The 20761-nt window shown below is 39.0% G+C and overlaps 1 protein-coding gene and 1 pseudogene across 1 annotated transcript; one reads left to right on the top strand and one right to left on the bottom strand.

The window, feature by feature from the left end:
• Positions 1 to 8386: 8386 nt before the first annotated feature.
• Positions 8387 to 9331, top strand: LOC110148072 (olfactory receptor 10A3-like). Its single transcript, XM_020909960.2, has one exon. The coding sequence runs from the start codon at positions 8387 to 8389 to the stop codon at positions 9329 to 9331; it is 945 nt and encodes a 314-aa protein (XP_020765619.2).
• An 8574-nt stretch (positions 9332 to 17905) lies between these two features.
• Positions 17906 to 19069, bottom strand: LOC139037134 (KAT8 regulatory NSL complex subunit 2 pseudogene; annotated as a pseudogene).
• Positions 19070 to 20761: the final 1692 nt, after the last annotated feature.

Genomic DNA, 20761 nt, shown 5'->3' with positions numbered 1-20761 from the left:
TCTTTGCGACTCCATGAATCCCAGCATGCCAGGCCTCCCTGTACATCACCAATTCCCGGAGTTTACTCAAACTCATGTCCATTGAGTTGGTGATGCCATCCAGCCATCTCATCCTCTGTCATCCCCTTCTCTTCCTGCCCCCAATCCCTCCCAGCATCAGGGTCTTTTCCAATGAGTCAACTCTTCGCATGAGGTGGCCAAAGTATTGGAGTTTCAACTTCAACATCAGTTCTTCCAATGAACACCCAGGACTGATCTCTTTTAGGATGGACTGGTTGGATCTCCTTGCAGTCCAAGGGACTCTCAAGAGCCTTCGCCAACAACATAGTTCAAAAGCATCAATTTTTCGGTGCTCAGCTTTCTTCACAGTCCAACTCTCACATCCATATATGACCACTGGAAAAACCATAGCCTTGACTAGATGGACCTTTGTTGGCAAGGTAATGTCTCTGTTTTTTTAATATGCTATCTAGGTTGGTCATAACTTTCCTTCCAAGGAGTAAGCATCTTTTAATTTCATGGCTGCAGTCACCATCTGCAGTGATTTTGGAGCCCCCAAAAATAAAGTCTGACACTGTTTCTACTGTTTCTCCATCTATTTCCCATGAAGTGATGGGACCAGATGCCATGATCTTAGTTTTCTGAATGTTGAGCTTTAAGCCAACTTTTTAACTCTCCTCTTTCACTTTCATCAAGAGGCTCTTTAGTTCCTCTTCACTTTCTGCCATAAGGGTAGTGTCATCTGCATATCTGAGGTTATTGATATTTCTCCCAGCAATCTTGATTCCAGCTTGTGCTTCTTTCAGCCCAGCTTTTCTCATGATGTGCTCTGCATAGAATTTAAATAAGCAGGGTGACAATATACAGCCATGACATACTCCTTTCCTATTTGGAACCAGTCTGTTGTTCCATGTTCAGTTTTAACAGTTGCTTCCTCACCTGCATACAGATTTCTCAAGAGGCAGGTCAGGTGGTCTGGTATTCCCATCTCTTTCAGAATTTTCCACAGTTTATTGTGAGCCACACTGTCAAAGGCTTTGGCATAGTCAATAAAGTAGAAATAGATGTTTTTCTGGAATTCTCTTGCTTTTTTGATGATCCAGCAGATGTTGGCAATTTGATCTCTAGTTCTTCTGCCTTTTCTAAAACCAGCTTGAACATCTGGAAGTTCACGGTTCACATATTGCTGAAGCCTGGCTTGGAGAATTTTGAGCATTACTTGACTAGTTTGTGAGATGAGTGCAATTGTGTGGTAGTTTGAGCATTCTTTGGCATTGCCTTTCTTTGAGATTGGAATGAAAACTGACCTTTTCCAATCCTGTGGCCACTGCTGAGTTCTCCAAATTTGCTGGCATATTGAGTGCAGCACTTTCACAGCATCATCTTTCAGGATTTGAAATAGCTCAACTGGAATTCCATCACCTCTACTAGCTTTGTTCGTAGTGATGCTTTCTAAGGCCCAGTTGACTTCACATTCCAGGATGTCTGGCTCTAGGTGAGTGACCACACCATCATGATTATCTGGGTTGTGAAGATCTTTTTTGTACAGTTCTTCTGTGTATTCTTGCCACCTCTTCTTAATGTCTTCTGCTTCTGTTAGGTCCATACCATTTCTGTCCTTTACTGTACCCATCTTTGCATGAAATGTTCCCTTGGTATCTCTAATTTTCTTGAAGAGATCTCTAGTCTTTCCCATTCTGTTGTTTTCCTCTATTTCTTTGCACTGATCACTGAGGAAGGCTTTCTTATCTCTCCTTGCTATTCTTTGAAACTGCATTCAAATGGGAATATGTTTCATTTTCTCCTTTGCTTTTTGCTTCTCTTCTTTTCACAGCTATTTGTAAGGCCTACTCAGACAGCCCTTTTGCTTTTTTGCACTTCTTTTCCATGGGGATGGTCTTGATCCCTGTCTCCTGTACAATGTCACGAACCTCCATCCATAGTTCATCAGGCACTCTGTCTATCAGAATACACAGAAGAACTATACAAAAAACATCTTCATAACCCAGATGATCACGATGGTGTGACCATCTTGAGCCAGACATCCTGGAAATTGAAGTCAAGTGGGCCTTAGGAAGCATCACTACGAACAAAGCTAGTAGAGGTGATGGAATTCCAGTTGAGCTATTTCAAATCCTGAAAGATGATGCTGTGAAAGTGCTGCACTCAGTATGCCAGCAAATTTGGAGAACTCAGCAGTGGCCACAGGACTGGAAAAGGTCAGTTTTCATTCCAATCTCAAAGAAAGGCAATGCCAAAGAATGCTCAAACTACTGCACAATTGCACTCATCTCACACACTAGTCAAGTAATGCTCAAAATTCTCCAAGCCAGGCTTCAGCAATACATGAACCGAGAACTTCCAGATGTTGAAGCTGGTTTTAGAAAAGGCAGAAGAACCAGAGATCAAATTGCCAACATCCGATGGAGCATCGAAAAAGCAAGAGAGTTCCAGAAAAACATCTATTTCTGCTTTATTGACTATGCCAAAGCCTTTGACAGTGTGGCTCACAACAAACTGTGGAAAATTCTGAAAGAGATGGGAATACCAGACCACCTGACCTGCCTCTTGAGAAATCTGTATGCAGGTGAGGAAGCAACAGTTAGAACTGAACATGGAACAACAGACTGGTTCCAAATAGGAACAGGAGTACATCAAGGCTGTATATTGTCACCCTGCTTATTTAAATTCTATACAGAATATATCATGAGAAATGCTGGGCTGGATGAAGCTCAAGCTGGAATCAAGATTGCTGGGAGAAATATCAATAACCTCAGATATGCAGATGACACCACCTTTATGGCAGAAAGTGAAGAGGAAGTAAAGAGCCTCTTGCTGAAAGTGAAAGAGGAGAGTGAAAAAGTTGGCTTAAAGCTCAACATTCAGAAAACTAAGATCATGGCATCTGGTCCCATCACTTCATTGGAAATAGATGGGGAAGCGGTGGAAACAGTGAGACGCTTTATTTTGGGGGCTCCAAAATCACTGCAGATGGTGACTGCAGCCATGAAATTAAAAGATGCTTACTCCTTGGAAGGAAAGTTATGACCAACCTAGATAGCATATTAAAAAAACAGAGACATTACCTTGCCAACAAAGGTCCATCTAGTCAAGGCTATGGTTTTTCCAGTAGTCATGTATGGATGTGAGAGTTGGACTATAAAGAAAGCTGAGTGCTGAAGAATTCATGTTTTTGTACTGTGGTGTTGGAGAAGACCCTTGAGAGTCCCTTGGACTGCAAGGAGGTCCAACCAGTCCATCCTAAAGGAGATCAGTCCTGGGTGTTCATTGGAAGGACTAATGTTGAAGTTGAAACTCCAATACTTTGGCCACTTGATGCAAAGAACTGACTCATTGGAAAGGCCCCTGATGCTGGGAAAGATTGAAGGCTGTAGGAGAAGGGGATGACAGAGGATGAGATGGTTGGATGGCATCACTGACTCAATGAACATGAGTTTTGGTAAACCCTGGGAGTTGGTGATGGACAGGGAGGCCTGGCGTGCTGCAGTCCACAGGGCCGCAAAGAGCTGGACATGACTGAGTAACTGAACTGAACTGAACTGCCAGGAAAAGACTGAATTCATGTAAGTAAATCTACACAGCTTTGAGATTGGGTTAGTGTGCTACACTTGACAGTAGCCTGTACTGTCCAATGACATTTGGGACATGGTTACTGTGTAGGAAGTGACTGGCAGATATCTGAGGTGGTGGGTTCTTAGGGAGAAAGGTCACCCAGCTCTTCCTGCTTCCTGCTTTTAATGTGTCCTTTTCACACCACTCTGTGGACAGATACAATAAAACAGAGATATATCAGGGCTTCCCCAGGTAGAAATGATGCCTCAGCATGAATTTTACCTGTGACAAAATCAAATGTAACAAAATAACTTATGTTGGTGTCATAAGCATGTCAAAACCATACCAAAGATCAATTCAGTTCACTTCAGTCACTCAGTCGTGTCCGACTCTTTGAGACCCCATGATCGCAGCACGCCAGGCCTCCCTGTCCATCACCAACTCCCGGAGTTTACTCAAACTCATGTTCATCGAGTCAGTGATGCCATCCAGCCATCTCATCTTCTGTTGTCCCCTTCTCCTCCTGCCCCCAATCCCTCCCAGCATCAGGGTCTTTTACAACGAGTCAACTCAACCAAAGATAGTAGAACATTTTTGATGGCCTAGAAATGATAAATATAAATTACTTGTTCTCACTGTTGCTAGTTGAATATACATAAAATATCACTGATGTGAAAATCAGAGTGATTTACTGGACACTCAGTGAAAGCTAAAAAGACTTAGTTCCAAATTTTGGTACTGCCACTTTCTACATGTATGTATGTTTTTGTTAAGTTACTTATTTTTTCTGAGCATCAGTTTTTAAAATATGTAGTATTATAAAATAATAATTATAAATTCATAAAAATTATAAAATTAAAACCATATAATAATAGTACTTTAGAGAGATGATAAGACTTGTAACTGCTACTACTATATATGTTTAAATATAATAATAAACTTATTATACAAATATATATAAATAATATATTAAATAGAGTATATTTAAGATATAAATAGGCATATTTATAAAATATAGTATATATTGAATATGTGTATAGTGTATATTAATTGTTAATATATTGTACATATAATATACATAAATATTGTATAAATATAAGTAAAATATAAATGTAATGACAATTTTCAATTTATAGCAGCAGTAATGATAATAAATTTATTTATTTATTTACTGTGAGGTTTTATGTTGTTGTTGTTGAAATACATTTGACATATAAAAGTGTGAAAATTTAAGGTGTACAACATGATAATTTGGGTGTTCATTTCAGCATAGACTGAACACTGGTTCTAACACATACCTTGTGAAATTAGTAACATTATTTTAGCAGAAATGTAATAGAGACAGAGAAGTTACTTATTTGCTCAGTCATAAAACTAGTCCAGATATTTTGATTTCAAGTTAAAAAGCCCCAATTATAAAATCATCTGAATGACTTTTTCTCCATTAAAATTTCAGTATTACCATATTTGTACTAGAAAATATCAAACATATTGGTAAGGACATCCAGGCTTTCTACAAAGTAACCTCAATCAACTTAATGTGTTTCCTATTACTAGAGAATTTCTTAATTGGGGAGGTCATGGTGGAATTGAGCCTCTTGAGTGAAGAGGTGTTTATTCCTCATAGAAACTGAGAATGTTACTCCAAGTTTGTGCAATTGAATTTTCTTAGGTCCATATGGGATAGTCTTATGGGCAAGTCTATATAAAGTGGGAGTAAGTTCTTTAGAGAAAGATTATCCTAGGGCAAACAATTTTTTGGCCATATAATATAAAATCAGCGTATTGAATCACTGAGTTGTGTTTATGGGAGCATTTCTCAACTAAAGAAGTGAAATATAAGTTTAAATGAGATGAAAATTGAGGCAATCATTAGGTTAGGAATTGAAGAGTCTACTTATGTACCTGTCAGTGGGTTTACTATTTACAGTTTTTCTCGACGATAATTGGAGATGTCTATCAGTGCTCAGGTAAGAATGCCTACTACACCGCCTTTCATATTCATGTATAAGTTTGGGCAATAATCAGAGCTCTAATTGATGATTGCTTGCCCTAATCATCAGTTCATAGAGGTTTGTAGCTGGAGTGGCAGATGGTCGTAAATAAGGCTAGTCATGGAGAAAGATGAAATCCAGAGGAGGAAGTAATTTACCCAAGGTCATTTACAGAAAGTTAACACTCGAGTGAGAGGAACATGTCAGTGAATTAGGCCATCATTTTAGCTTATATTAAAAAGAAAAGATGGACCATTCAGGTTTAGGTTTTTTTTTTAAATGAAGGCAGCACATTTAAATTTGTTTCTAAATTTATCAGCACCAGGAGTTTGTATATTTTTAATATACTCTAAATTTTCTTATTTTTAAAACTCATTTGGTTTTACACACCTGGAGTTTAATATATAATTTTGCCTACTAGAAATGATACTTAAAAAGTTTATTTTTCCTGTAGAGTTTACTAATTTGGGGGTTTTTTTGGTATAAAAAATATAATTATTAAAGTTGATACAAACACTTGATTTTAATTTATCACTATAGCTAAATTCAGTAAATCACCTTGCCTTTTATTCTCTGCTATTGCCCTAATGATCTGAGCTCAAGACAACATTACATGTCTTTAGCTTGCCTGTTTTTCTGTCCTGGCTTCCTCATGTCCTACAGTGAAATTCTGCTAGTTTTCAAAGCACCCTCCAAAGGCCAATTCTAGTACTAAGATGTCATTGAATAAATACCTTTGATTTCATCAAACCGTGCTTCCTCCTTCCACTTTATGGCCCTTCTACCATGACATCCTCTGCTTATGGTTGTTCACTCTCCTTTTCCATTCGGAAGTAATATTTCCCTCTTTAAATTTCTAGAGTACTTGTCCTAACTCTGGTTTCCCTTAAATGACAGGCTGAGAAAAGGCATTTTATTTTACTGACAGAAGGAGACTCTGAAGGTTTGGGGAGGGAGGATGATGTTATTTTGGCAGGGGTATGAGGGAGAGATTGGAGGAGAAGTTACAAAACCTGGAGAAGTCAGATTGGAAGCCATTTAATGATGGGAAGGAGGTTGAAAGGAGAGGAAAAGAGACAGTGAGATGGAGCAATGAAAGTAGGGATGAACTTGCTGAGCCCAGAGGGACTCCAGATCTTAAAGATCAAAGCTTCCAAAAGTGAGGAGGATGCTAGAGGCAGGGGAGAGTTGGTCTGGATGACTGGAGGGGGAATCAGGGGAGAAGTGAGGTGCTCTGCCCAGAGAGGGGCTCAGGAAGATTGGGAGGAGGATGGTCAGCTCTGCTTGGGGCTGGCTCGGCCATAGGACGCAGACAGCATGTATGCCTCCTACATGCTCATCCACCACGATTCCAGTCTTCCTTCAGCTTGTGTGTGATCTGAATGGAGGGGAAGCTTTGCGGGCTGCAGTTTTCCAAGAACTAATCAGAGCAACACTCATGTCAGAACCGGAAGAGATGTCTTGGGTTATTTGTCTGCTCCCAACCACACAGGGGAACCTGAGTGCAGAGAGAAGCAAGGACTCATCTTGGAGGTATTGGCAGAGTCTGAACTCATTCCGCCAATCTAGTGGTAGTTCCAATCCCACAAGAAGTCTCAAACTTCTAGAAAAGCCATGGATTAATTCTGGGGCTCTCATTTTGAATTTGATTTTTCCTTTAGATACTACATTCCTTAAGGGCAGAAAACCCATTCCATGGGTTTTCCTAATTTTAGTATTTATTATTACACCTATTCAGCAAATATTGGTTTATTATCTATTATATCATTTAGCATCTATTCCAGCACTGAGAATACAGTGAGCAACAGAGCAAAGTTCCTGTGGTCCTGGAGCTTATGTTCCAGAAGGGGGAGTTAAACAATAAGCATAAAACTCTAATAAGTGTGTGGTATTTCAGTTGGTGATGAGTGTTATGGCAGAAAAGAACTTAGGGTGATGGGAGTCAGTGAATGATGGGGTAGAGAGTAGTGGGGAAATGAGAGAAAGAGAGAGATTGAAAGAGAGAGTGGTTGTTTAAACCACAGGATCAGAATGACAAAAAAATGGTGTTTTTTTAATATCCTTGAAAGTCACTTCAACAGTTGTAAGGATAGGCCATGGAGAATGGACCTCTAAAGTTTATCATTCAGGCAAATTTCAGTATAATTAGTCAGATCTACTCTGACTAGAAACTGGAGTGCTTGAAACAATTTACTTAGGTTTATCTGAGATAAGTGCATTTAAATCCAACCTCTTTTAAGTGTTTCTGTATTTGTTGGGGTATATTATTTGTATATTTTTTAAAAATAAAGTTATTATAAATTAATTTTGAACCTTGGCATTTATAGTAAATATTCACCAAAATTTTGTTTTAATTTTGAATTACTAATTATAATATTTTTCCAGATGTTTTTTGCTATTTGTTTATTTGAAATACTTAATTTAAAAGTTCATATATAAACATGAAACTGAAAAGACCAGAGATGCATACATTAAAGTATTATCATAGACAATAGATTCTAAATAATATAATGTCTGTGTATATTTTAAGGAAAAGATTAATTTTCCACCTAGCAAAAAATTACTAGTGAACATCCGCTGTTATTTTGTACTTTTGAAACAAGATTTCTGAGCCAAAATGCTTCACTTCTTTATTTGTACTTAGAAGAGTCCCTATTCCAGTTTATTAGCCATTCTCAAAACTGCCAACTTGATTTGCCAGAATGAACTCATCATTGTATCGTCTGCCAAGAATATCATACTCGAACTCTCAGCTTTGGATTTTTACTTTATAATTTACATACATGGTCCATAAAAACAATACATACTTCTCTTCTGAAATGAAAAGGGAAAATGAAAGTGCTGTGTTTGACTTCATCCTCTTGGGCTTTTCTAATTTTCCTCAACTCCAAGTGCAGCTTTTTGGAGTGTTCTTGGTTGATTATCTGGTGACTCTGCTGGGAAATGCCATCATTATAGTTGTCATCTCATTGGAACAGAGCCTCCACGTTCCCATGTATCTGTTTCTCCTGAACCTGTCTGTGGTGGAAGTGGGTTTCAGTGCAGTCATCATGCCTGAAATGCTGGTGGTCCTCTCCAGTGAAAAAGCTAGGATCACTTTTGCAGGCTGTTTTGCACAGATGTATTTCATTATTCTTTTTGGGGGGACCGAATGTTTTCTCCTGGGAGCAATGGCTTATGACCGATTTGTTGCAATCTGCCATCCTCTGAGCTACCCAGTGACTATGAACAAAAGGGTTTTCATAAAATTAGTAATGTTCTCATGGGTCTCATGGATCATGGTGGCTACTGCGCAGACATCATGGGTTTTTAGTTTTCCCTTTTGTGGCCCCAATGAAATTAATCATCTCTTCTGTGAGACTCCCCCAGTGTTAGAGCTTGCATGTGCAAACACCTTTTTGTTTGAGATCTATGCATTCACTGGCACCATTTTAATTATCATGGTTCCTTTTGTGTTGATACTCTTGTCTTACATGAGAATTCTCTTTGCCATCCTGAAGATGCCATCAACCACTGGGAGGCAAAAGGCCTTTTCCACCTGTGCCTCCCATCTCACATCTGTTACCCTCTTCTATGGCACAGCCAGTATGACTTACTTACAACCCAAATCTGGCTACTCCCCAGAAACCAAGAAGCTGATGTCCTTGGCTTACACGTTGCTCACACCTCTGCTGAATCCACTGATCTATAGCTTGCGAAACAGTGAGATGAAAAGAGCTTTGATGAAATTATGGAGAAGAAAAATGGACTTACGTACATTCTGACTGTGCTGAGAAGGCATGGCGTATTTGGTCACTGCTCAACGGAACTCTAACTAAATTTAACAGGTGACCAAACATTCTGCATTTCTCAGCATGAACATATATAATTTGCTTAGTTTTTCAAGTTTGACAATACATTAGGAATTTCTCTCTTTTGATTGTTGTCATTGAGTTTTTATTGATAATATGTTTTGATAACATGTAATACAACAGTTTATCTGTTTCTCTATTATAAATATCCAAGATATTACTGGATTATTGTTATTAAGATGAAGGCTCAATAAACATCTAGTTCCATATGTTCATGGTTTTCCCTGGTGGCTCAGACAGTATTGAATCTGCCTGCAATGCAGGAGACCTGGGCTTGATCCCTGGGTCAGGAAGATCCCCTGGAGAAAGGAGTGGCAATCCATCCAGTGTTCTTGCCTGGGAAATCCCAGGGACAGAGGAGTCTGTCAAACTACAGTCCATGGGGTCCCAAAGAGTTGGACATGACTGAGCGACTAACACTTACACTTTCTCTCTCTTTCCATATGTTCATATGTACTGCTATTTTATTTCTATATGACAGATTCCTCAAAGTGAGTCTGATGGATATAGAGTATATGTGCTTATACATTTTAATGGTTATGGCAGAATTACTTTTCAAATCATTGTAATTCTTCAAACTTATCCAAAGGCTCACTGTAATAGGGTAGAGCTTCAAGAGACCGAAAAATAGATGAGATTTTACTTTCTGCAATGAGAATCTTCCATAAATATGTAAACAAAATTTAGCTGTTTGGGGGGAACCAAACTGTTCTACTTAAGGGTCTCACACAGATTATAATTCAAAACAGAATTTCTCTTGATACTTTCCCATAGTCACCCAATTTTGGGGACCAGAGAATTCCATGGGAACTTCTTAAAGTCTCATTTGATACTGTTAGTATCTTTCTCCACTTGTAGACCATAGTTTTTAGAGACTTTTGTTAAATTTCCCTTTATAGTCTCAGATTATAGACACTTTGCTTATCCATGTAGGATGGTTCTTTTTTTTTTTTTTTGATGTGGGAAACTAAGCTGGACTGTGAAGAAAGCTGAGAACCGAAGAGTTGATGCTCTTGAACTGTGGTGTTGGAGAAGACTCTTGAGAGTCCTTTGGACTGCAAGGAGATCCAACCAGTCCATCCTAAAGGAGATCAGTCCTGGGTGTTCATTGGAAGGACTGATGCTGAAGCTGAAATTCCAATACTTTGGCCATCTCATGCGAAGAGTTGACTCATTGGAAAAGGCTCTGATGCTGGGAGGGGTTGGGGGCAGGAGGAGAAGGGGTCGACAGAGGAAGAGATGGCTGGATGGCATCACTGACTCGATGGATATAAGTTTGAATAAACTCCGGGAGTTGGTGATGGACAGGGAGGCCTGGCGTGCTGCGATTCATGGGGCTGCAAAGAGTTGGACCCGACTGAGCGACTGAACTGAACTGAACTGCACTGAACTGAAGTGATTTTTGTGCATATTTTCTAAGGTTGTTGAGTCATATCATCAATGGTGTGATTTTCCTCAGGATAATCTCTCATTTTGCAACATTTGGAGCATGTAATGCTTGCTTCCTCCTTTAATGTTGCTATTTGTACATAGAGAGGGGAGTGCATTTTTGAATCTACATCATGGGATGTAGATTATCTACATCTTTAGTTTCTGCTCCAGGGGTGGTAATAAAGGGATAAAAACTATTTCCATTGTTATTCAGCTGAGAAATAATTTGTGATTACTAGAGCCTGTGCCAAAAAAGTGGAGCGTGAAACCGTGAAATTGGAATTTCACACACACAATAAAGAAATTTCATCATCAAGTGGTCGTAACCAGTTTGAGTAACATTTGAATCTTGTATAATCCTCTTTTCAGTAGGGCATTAAACAGGCATTTGGAAGTCTTTTTAATCAAATGCTGTCTCTGAGTGAAGGTTCCTTCTCAAAGCCCTTAGAGGGGCCAGTTAAATAAGCCCATTTATGGAAAAAAAAATCTCTGAAGCCTAAACCCAAGCCAAATATACAGCTTTGTTTTGATTTTTGTTATTTTTTTGGGGGCATACACTTTCATTCATTGGCATATACTCATTCATTCATTCAATGAGTTTTTGTTAAGATGAGTTTTAATGAGACTGTGCCTGGGGAAATACAGTTTCTGACCTTGATGAATTTACAGTTTATTGGGTGATCACTAACTTCGGAAGATCACAGAAGTCACATTGATCTCTGTCTCCATCCCAGGGGAGGAATAGAAGTTGATTTGGTAAGGTTCAAAGTTTGATGCATATGTGATCATTTCAGAGTTACATTGTTTCTCCATTTGGTACCAACTGAGACAAAATATAGCTAGTTTATAATTCTACTCCAAAAAGTAGCAATTCAGGAAACACCAGCTTCAACCTCATGGCAGCCAGTGATTCTTGAAATCATGCTCTCCTGGCCTTGCAGGTGACACCAAAATTTCCAACTATAATCAGTGTGGAGAGGAAAATGGTGAACTTTCAAAATGTAATTACGATGTCTCTTCTTGCTTAAAATATCTCAATGGGTTTCTGCGATATGTAGGAAATAAAATCTTAACATGGCTATGGAGCCCAGCTTGATTTGATCCCATTCTTTCTGTTAATTCATGCTACACTTCTGCCCCCACACACAGTCATCCACTCATCTACCCACTTCTGGTGCAATGTCTGCTTTCAGTTTTATGAAGTCATTATCCCATTCTTGCCTGGAGCTGGTAAAAAATGCCTTCCTTCTCATCTGATATGTTTTTCTCACTCCACTTTGCTACTGATTAATTCATATTCTTTCTTTATATTCCCCTTAAAATATGTTCTTCCCTTGAGATGACATCCTTGACTCCCCAAACCACAACTACCCTACCCACATTACTCACCTTTCGAACATCCTGTCCTTCCCCTCATAGTCCTTTATTAAATTTTATTTAATGCATCAAAATGGGATTTTATTTTCCTCATGATAAGTTGCACCTGGTTGCCAAGAGAACAGTCAGAAACGTCTATAACGTGACACAGGTGAGGAAGAGCAGATATTCTTAGCTTAATTGGATTAATGTAAGACAAATGCTTCAAAGAAGTTAATCTTCACAGCATAAAATCTGTTTTTTTTTTCACATTTTATTCTAAAGACAGATCATCCTCATCCCCCTTACCTCTGAAGAGTTCCACTTGCCTTCCTTCCCCAACAGTGGGAAGCAGAGAAAACATGGAGGATGAAGAAAAGTACCTATACTGGGATAACATCTTATGGATGAGGGTCTAACAGGTCTCTCTGATGACCGCAGGGTTGACTATGAAGTGTCCCCTGAGAGGCTAGCATGTGACCCACACACGTGGCTTAGAGACTTTAGAGGAGATGCTGCTGAGTCTTTCCTCTTGTGGGCTTTGTATCACTTTGACATAGGTAACTTGAAACTGTAGTAAAAGACAGGATTAATATTCTTTCTGCTTCTGAATTTACAGTTGCCTGGCTGATTTTAGATACGTTTTGTAGATTCTACTTCTCTCATTTCCATTATAAGGATCTTATTAGCTTGAGTTTTCCTTATATAATTATTAATAAATGTGTGATCTCTGTACTGTTTGGTTGCTACCCTCCATAATACAAGCTTTCCAAGGGTAGTGACTATATGAATTTCTTCACCCCTGTGTTCCAGTTGCTTCATACAGGGCCTGGGATAGAATAAGTGCTAAATAATACTTTTCTAACTGATAAGAATATGGCAATCTGAGGTAAGATGTTAGTCTCAAGTCCTGGAGCAGACCTAGAGGACGGGACAGGCACAAGAGTTAAGCAGGAGCTGGTAGTAGAACAGTCCCTGAGAGGAAATCTTAGGAGGGATCTGAGGGGAAGAGGGATCTGGGTGGAAGAGATTGTTCAATAAACTGTTTTTTCAAAAATCCATGCCCAAGTTGCCTAGAATGCTCTGTTGTATTCAGCTCTTTCATGATATAGTCCATGTCAATAAAATGATTGGATCAGGGGACTCACAAGATATTAGGAATCTCTTGACATGTTGGTGTAGCCAGTTATAGGGGATGTTCACTTTTCTCTGACTTCAAATATGACACATCTGTCACAAGTTTCAGTATCTCAGAACAAAGATCATCTTAAATATCTCAGAGAGTATGTGATGTTTCAGTTCAGTTCAGTTCAGTCGCTCAGTTGTGTCCAACTCTTTGTGACTCCATGGACTGCTGCACTCCAGGCCTCCCTGTCCATCGCCAACTCCCGGAGTTTACTCAAACTCACGTCCATTGAGTCGGTGATGCCATCCAACCATCTCATCCTCTGTCATCCCCTTCTCCTCCTGCCTTCAATCTTTCTCAGCATCAGGGTCTTTTCCAGTGAGTCAGTTCTTCACATCAGGTGGCCAAAGTATTGGAGTTTCAGCTTCAACATCAGTCCTTCCAGCGAATATTCAGGACTGATTTCCTTTAGGATGGACTGGTTGGATATCCTTTCTGTCCAAGGGACTCTCAAGAGTCTTCTCCAACACCACAGTTCAAAAGCATCAATTCTTCAGTGCTCAGCTTTCTTTATAGTCCAACTCTCACATCCATACATGACTACTGGAAAAACCATAGCCTTGACTAGATGGACATTTGTTGGCAAAATAACGTCTCTGCTTTTTAACATGCTGTCTAGATTGATCATAAATGTGATGTTTGACTTCCCCTGTAATAAACATAACAAGCAGTAGTTTCACGTCTTCTTGAATTCCTCTCCTTATGGGAACTGTTTGACTTTCAGAGTAGTCTGTGCACTATTGTAGCATTCAGGGGAGCCATCTACATTCTCTTTGGGTTCAAAGCTGGCTCCCCAGGCGGACAGTCAACTAAACATATGTGTTCAGAGACCTTGTTAGAGACCTATATCCTTCAGATACACACACACACACACACACACACACACACACACACTCATGCATGCATATAGGCCATCACTTGGCTGTTGCCAACAGAAGCTGGCTGAATCATTTAATCTACTTGATTGGATGTTAATGTAGGACACAAGGATCATCACACTTCATGCCTACTCTATATGTCCATCTACATGTATCAATCTTAGATCTCCTTACTGCCAAACTTTCTTTCTTTTCTTTGCAGTCCAAGGCAACAAACTCTCCTTCTCCAGTCTAATGTACAGTACTAGCCACCTGATCCAGTACCCTCAGGCTCCAGTACCATGGGTTTTTCTGACCTCCATTGGTATAGGCCAGCTAGATCTTGCAGTTCCTTTGTGATACAGCCTCTTTTTTCATTATCTGGTCTAGTGTCTCTGACTGGGTTTATATGACTTAACTGTATTAATAGGCCTGGATTCCTAGAGCAGAGATGAAGGTAATTCATGATTATCTTCCTGAATCTACCTTATGTAGTCTTCCTGCTCTTAATGGGGAGGGATTGGCAAGTTCTCAATCATCAGAAGGTTCAGAGATATCTTGGAGGGAAAGTCCTTGGAGACATCTATCCAGATTTCCCATCCATATGTCAAACTCTTAGATTTTTTCCAATTCCAACTCCAACCTTGGCACAACAGACATTTCTTGATTAAGCATTCAACTGTCTTTGAAGTCTAGCCATTTAAATCCCTGGATTTGATTTAGCTTTTTCTGCTTAGCCACAGCAAGAGATGAGGGTTCTTGTGAAGTTCTGAAAGACTCTTTGGTTCTCATACTTAGTTTTCTATGGTGTTGACTGTGGTCACCTTTTTGTTATCTATCTGCAGGGATCAAAGTAATATAGTAACAACTGTATAATTCTATTATTCTTTGATTTATCAACCCATCTTCCTTCCTACCTTTCAATACCTGAATCATTTCACTATCCAGACTTTTCCCACCAGGGCTACATTATTTCCTGGTCACCATCTGAAAGCTTTTACTACTGAACTTCTCAGTTGTGCCAGGAGATGTCCATATTTCACATAACAAAATGAATGGGAACTATAAGACCCATCAGATGGTAAGATTCAGTTACCAAATCCTATTTTATGGTCTCCTTTTGCTAACTTCTTTGAGTACTATCTGTGTTCCCTGGCTTTTCTAGGTAGCAGATACTGAAATGGAGTTAGGAGTGCAAACATCTGGAAAATAAAAATTGCTGAAACAAGACTGGGCAGGAATAAACCCCAACAGCCAAGGAGACCTGGTAAAGTCTTCTTACCCCAACAGGGAGCTCTGGATTGTCTACTGGAGTTATCCTCATGGATCAGAGATGGATAGATCCTTGTTCAATATTCAACTCTGAGAAAAGTGTGGTCTTGGCAATCCCGATCAACAAGAGCAAAGCTAGAGGAACCACACTTCCTGATTTCAAGCTATATTACAAACCATAGTAATCAAAACAGTATGGCATTGGCATAAAAAGACACAAATAGAACACAATAGAGAATCCAGAAATAAACTCATGCATATGTCATCAATTAATTTTTTTTTTTTTTTTAGGATTAAGGTATTAAATTATTATTTGTCAAATATTCCTACATCAAAGGACAGAAAACAGGCAAGTATTAATGTCTGATACCTGGTCCTCCCACAAGTTACCAGAAATTATTATTAAGTTACAGAAATGATATCTAAGAAAGAACATAGGTAGATTGCTGGGTGGAATTCACATAAAGAAACTATTTTTTCCCAGAAGACTAGTATATTCAGAATTTACGGGAGGACAAAAATTCTTTTATAAAACTGAATTTGAATGTGTTTCAACATTTTCTGGAGACTTTTTACCTCCAAAGAATAAAACTACTTTTTAAACGACTAATGTGGTTCATCTAAAGTACATTAATACAGACATAATAGATGATCAAGTACAAATAGCTAATTATCACTTTTAAGCCTCTAACAACAAAGGTCCCTCTTAAAAACTCATTAGATTCTCAAAAATAAAGTTACTTCTCATACATTCTTTCACATCTCATAATCGCTAACATTCTGTGTTATTATTCTCTGAAAAGCAAACAATATAATCTTCAACAAAAAGAGTCACATTTTCTCAGATCTAAATCATCAAAAGTTTGAGAGAGAACTCTTTAAAATTAACGACAAAAACAAGTGAAAGGGGAAACAAAAGGGTCAAAACAGAAATGGCTCTAGAAATTAACAATCACATGAAATAAAAATTAACAATAATCTCGTACATCTAAATAAAACACGTGCTAATTTCTACATATATACATTATTATGTGAAGGGAATCTGGCAACGTAGTACTTGATCAGGTTGTTTTTAAAAAAGCCTACAGACAGTATACAATCAAAAGAGAGGGGAAGGAAATTTATTCAGTTAACTCTTCTTTTGGGGCCACACCACTTGGCTTGTGCAAACTTAGCTCCCCAACCAGGCAATGAACCCAGGCCACAGCAGTCAAAGCACCCAGTCTGAACCACTGGACCTCCACGGAATTCCGTGAAATCAGCTTATTGATTCACTGAATCAGTTTACTGAATCAGTACCGCTTTTTAAGATATTAGCCTTTCCTGATGTATCTTTTTAGTGAGCAACACTGTAGGCCATCCAAATACTGCTTCTACCCCTACATAAACAATACTGCAACCTTTACTAAATTTTCTATTTAGATTTGTCACTTTAAATATGCCACGGTTATATACAAGACATCTTATTTATTAAATTCAGATTTATCTTCATAATAAATAATGAAAACCTTTATTCAGAAAGCTAAAGATTAAGGCAAGTGCCAAAAGAGAAGGAACGTCAATTGATCCCTAAAGTGAATGACACAGTAGGGTAGTGCTAATTAGGGAAGCAAATACAATCAGAGATGCGCTTAAGAGCTGGGACCAGTTGAGGAGCAGGCTGAAAAAAGCAATGAAGTGTACACTTGGAAGGTTGTCACAGTAAATATTTAGAGTTCACTGATATCTGAGTCCTTTCACAAAAGAATCTTTTAACAATTATCAAAAATGAAAAACAATAGGCAGAGCTAAGTTTAGGGCTGTTTTTTGGGAGTGACACATTAATCTAAAAATGATAACCCTGACTACACAACCAAAACACTTTGCATTGCTGAACAGATATCAGAATTCATTTATATATGTTAAGATTCTAGTGAATTACCTTGTGAATGGGCACCAAATTTCCCAGCTACATAAATCCAATCACAAAGAAACTTCCCTCCAACTTCTCTTAGTTTATAATTTGCCTTATCAGGCCCTCAGAAAAACTTCTGTAAATTTAAACTGTCTCTAAATGAATGTTAACATACAAACACAACCATACATATCATTTCAAAAAATTTATCAGTTTTTTTCTTTTTTAAACCACAAATGACTAACCTAGTCTCACCATTAATAAATAAGGCCTTGCCTCAAGGGCCAACCAGAGCAGAGCTTCTCTAACTTACATCACTGAACTCCAGAGGTAAACTCTCAGTGGGTTGAAGCTCGGCAGCACTCAAGTACAGATCCATGGGGCCGGCTTCCAGATCGTCTGGCACAGACAGTACCTGCTCGGGCTTATACATCTGAGGAGGCAACTGGAAGTGCAGTGGGCAGCAAGGATCCTCAGAAAGGCTTACAGGAACTGGTTTGTTGCAGGGTACCTCTTCAGATCCCTGGCAGCATTTGAAGAGAACCTGATTCGTGTCCTGACAAATATAACTAGAGACTGGGTCCTTCACTTTCAGTCCAGGGCTGTCTCCATTAGACCAGAGTAAAGAGTTAACAGGTCACCAATGGCAGTCGCATCTTTCTGGGTAAGGCAGTGTCTGGTCATTGGAAGAGACTGATTGGAACAACGAACATCATCCACAAAGGCCAAGCACCTCTGACTGGAACGAGTGGTGTGGGCCTGTTGGGCGGCACCATCTGTGGCCAGCATTCTGCGCTCCTTCAGCTGCCTGTGTAGTAAGGCTTCCACTCCATAGCGCTGACGATACCGCCGAAGACATTTTAGACGCTTTAAGTTTTCTCGTTCTTTGGCCAGAAGTCCCTCTGGGCCAGTCAGGAGACTACTACCTAGAGCTTCATGTTCCACTTTGCGATTGTGTAAGTAACGTCGCTTCTTCTCTTTGAGCAGATGCTGAAGTCGTTTAAACTGATCAATGTACAAAGACTGCAAACGAATAAGCTTCTCACGCATAATCAGGGCCACTTCTTCTGCTGTGTAGACACCAGCATGTTTTAGGGGATCTTCTTGATCACTGTCTATGCTATCAGCTTCACTGTCAGGGTCACCTCTCCATGTCTGATCCACAGTAATGGGTTCCTGCTCCCCATCACTCCAGCTGTCTTCATCCAGAATTCGGCTGGCTTCACTGCGGCTACTTTCTGGAGTCTGAGACCCCAGCTCTGTCTTAGCGTATGAGCTCAGCTGGCACAAGAGTGTTTCACCCACAGGCCCTGGATTGGTCTTTTTCATTTGCGCATGAAGTGCCAGGGCATTCCTACGAGCATGTTCAGCACAGAAGGATACCCCATCTTTCTTCTCAGGCTTTGGGGCAGCACTGGGACATCTTTTTCCGTTCTTCGTCGATACATAGCTACACTGCTTGAAAGGCGCATTCTTGTCTTCAAGGATATGCTTAATGCAAAATTCCTGCCCCTCCAGACGAGGCTGCGAACATGGACGATGAGTAAACGAACAAGACAGGGGCTCCTGAGATCTGGGCACTGGGGTGATCCTCCCTTGACTGGTCGGCAAGACGTGAATCCGAATCCTGTTCATACCAAAACCTCTTCCGCCGCGCCGCGCCACTCATCAATTAATTTTTAACAAAGAACCAAGAATGCACAACAGGGACAAAATAGTTTCTTCAATAAATGATATTGGGAAAACTGGATATTCACAAGCAAAATAATAAAATTGGACCCTCATCTTATACTAAACTCAAAAATCAACTCAAAATAGATGATAGATTTGAATGTAAGACCTGAAAGAAAAAGCTCCTGGAAGAAATTCTAAGGGATAATCTCTTTGATGTTGGTCTTGGCAATGATTTCTTGAATTTGACAACAAAAGGGAAAAAACAATAAAAGCAAAAATTAGCGAGAGGAACTATATCAAACTAAAAAACTGCACAGCAAAGGAATCATTCCATCAGCACAATGATAGGAGGTCTATGAAATGGGAAAAGCTATTTGCAAATTAGATATCTGGTAAAGGGTTAACATTCGAAACTTATAAGGGGCTCACAGAACTCAAAAGGAAAATGCTACCAATCTGATTAAAAAAAATGGGCAGAGGAAGTGAATAGACAATTTTCCAAAGTAGACATACAGATGACCAACAGGTACGTGAAAAGGTAGTCAGTATCACTAATCACAAGGGAACTACAAGTCAAAACCGCAGTGGGATCACTTCATACCTGTTACAATGACTCTCATCAAAAGCAGGAGATAAGTGTTGGTGAGGATATGGAGAGGAAGGAACCCTTGAACACTGCTAGTGGGAATATAAATCAATGAATGACTGTAGAAAACAGTATGGAGGTGCTCAAAAAAATTACACCTAATATTAACATATGACCCAGTAACTCCACTTCTGGGTAAATGTTCTAAGGAAAGGAAATCACTGTCTTAAAGAGATAGCTGTCCCAAGATCATTGCAGCACTATTTACTTTAGCCAACACATTGAAACAACCTAAGTGTGTCTATCAATGGATGAACAGTTAAAGAAAATGTGGTATTTACATAAAAATACATGCACAATAGAACATTGTTTAGCCATAAAAAATGAAATTTTACCATTTGTGACAACATAGTGGACCTCAAAGGCATTATGCTAGGAGGAATAAATCAGAGAAAGGCAAATACTGTATGATCTCACTTCTATGAGGAATCTAAAATAACTAAACTTGGAGGAACAGAGAACAAATGGTGATCAGCTGAGTTGGGGGGGGAGTGGGGAAAATGGTAAATGAAAAAGTACAAACTTATAGGATAAATATTTCTGAGGAAGTAATATACAAGATGATGATGATAGTTAACAGCACTGTATTATACACCTATGAGTTGCTGAGAGAGTACATCTTGAAAATTCTCATCAGAAGAAAGAAAATTGTAACTATGTGAGGTGATTGATTAAACTAAATTTGCTGTGGTAATTATTCTGCAACATATACATGTATGAAAGCATTAAATCATGAACCTTAAACTAATACAATATTTTGTGAATTATTTCTTGATAAATTTAGATAAAACACAAAACAGCAAAAAAATTAAGTATATGGCTCATTACTGCTAAGGTAACATGCATAAAGTATAGAAAGCATGGCTAATTGAACATACTAGGAAAGTGCAGCAAGGACTGAGTAAACCTAGATTCCTACACTAGTCCTGCTTGCTATGTTCTAGGTTTTTTATAATAATAATGACAATAACAATAATAAATTTGGGCTTTATTAAGGGTCAATTATTTTAACAATAATAATAATGAG

The sequence above is a fragment of the Odocoileus virginianus genome, chromosome 10 (genome assembly GCF_023699985.2).
Source record: "Odocoileus virginianus isolate 20LAN1187 ecotype Illinois chromosome 10, Ovbor_1.2, whole genome shotgun sequence".
In the NCBI taxonomy this organism is placed as follows: Eukaryota; Metazoa; Chordata; class Mammalia; order Artiodactyla; family Cervidae; genus Odocoileus; species Odocoileus virginianus.
Note: the sequence above shows the minus strand (reverse complement) of the source record. Positions and strands in the feature narration are given on the sequence as shown.

What these genes read in the sequence shown, in the direction of transcription:
- LOC110148072 (XM_020909960.2), top strand. Translation starts at nt 8,387, where the DNA reads ATGAAAAGGGAAAATGAAAGTGCTGTGTTTGACTTCATCCTCTTGGGC.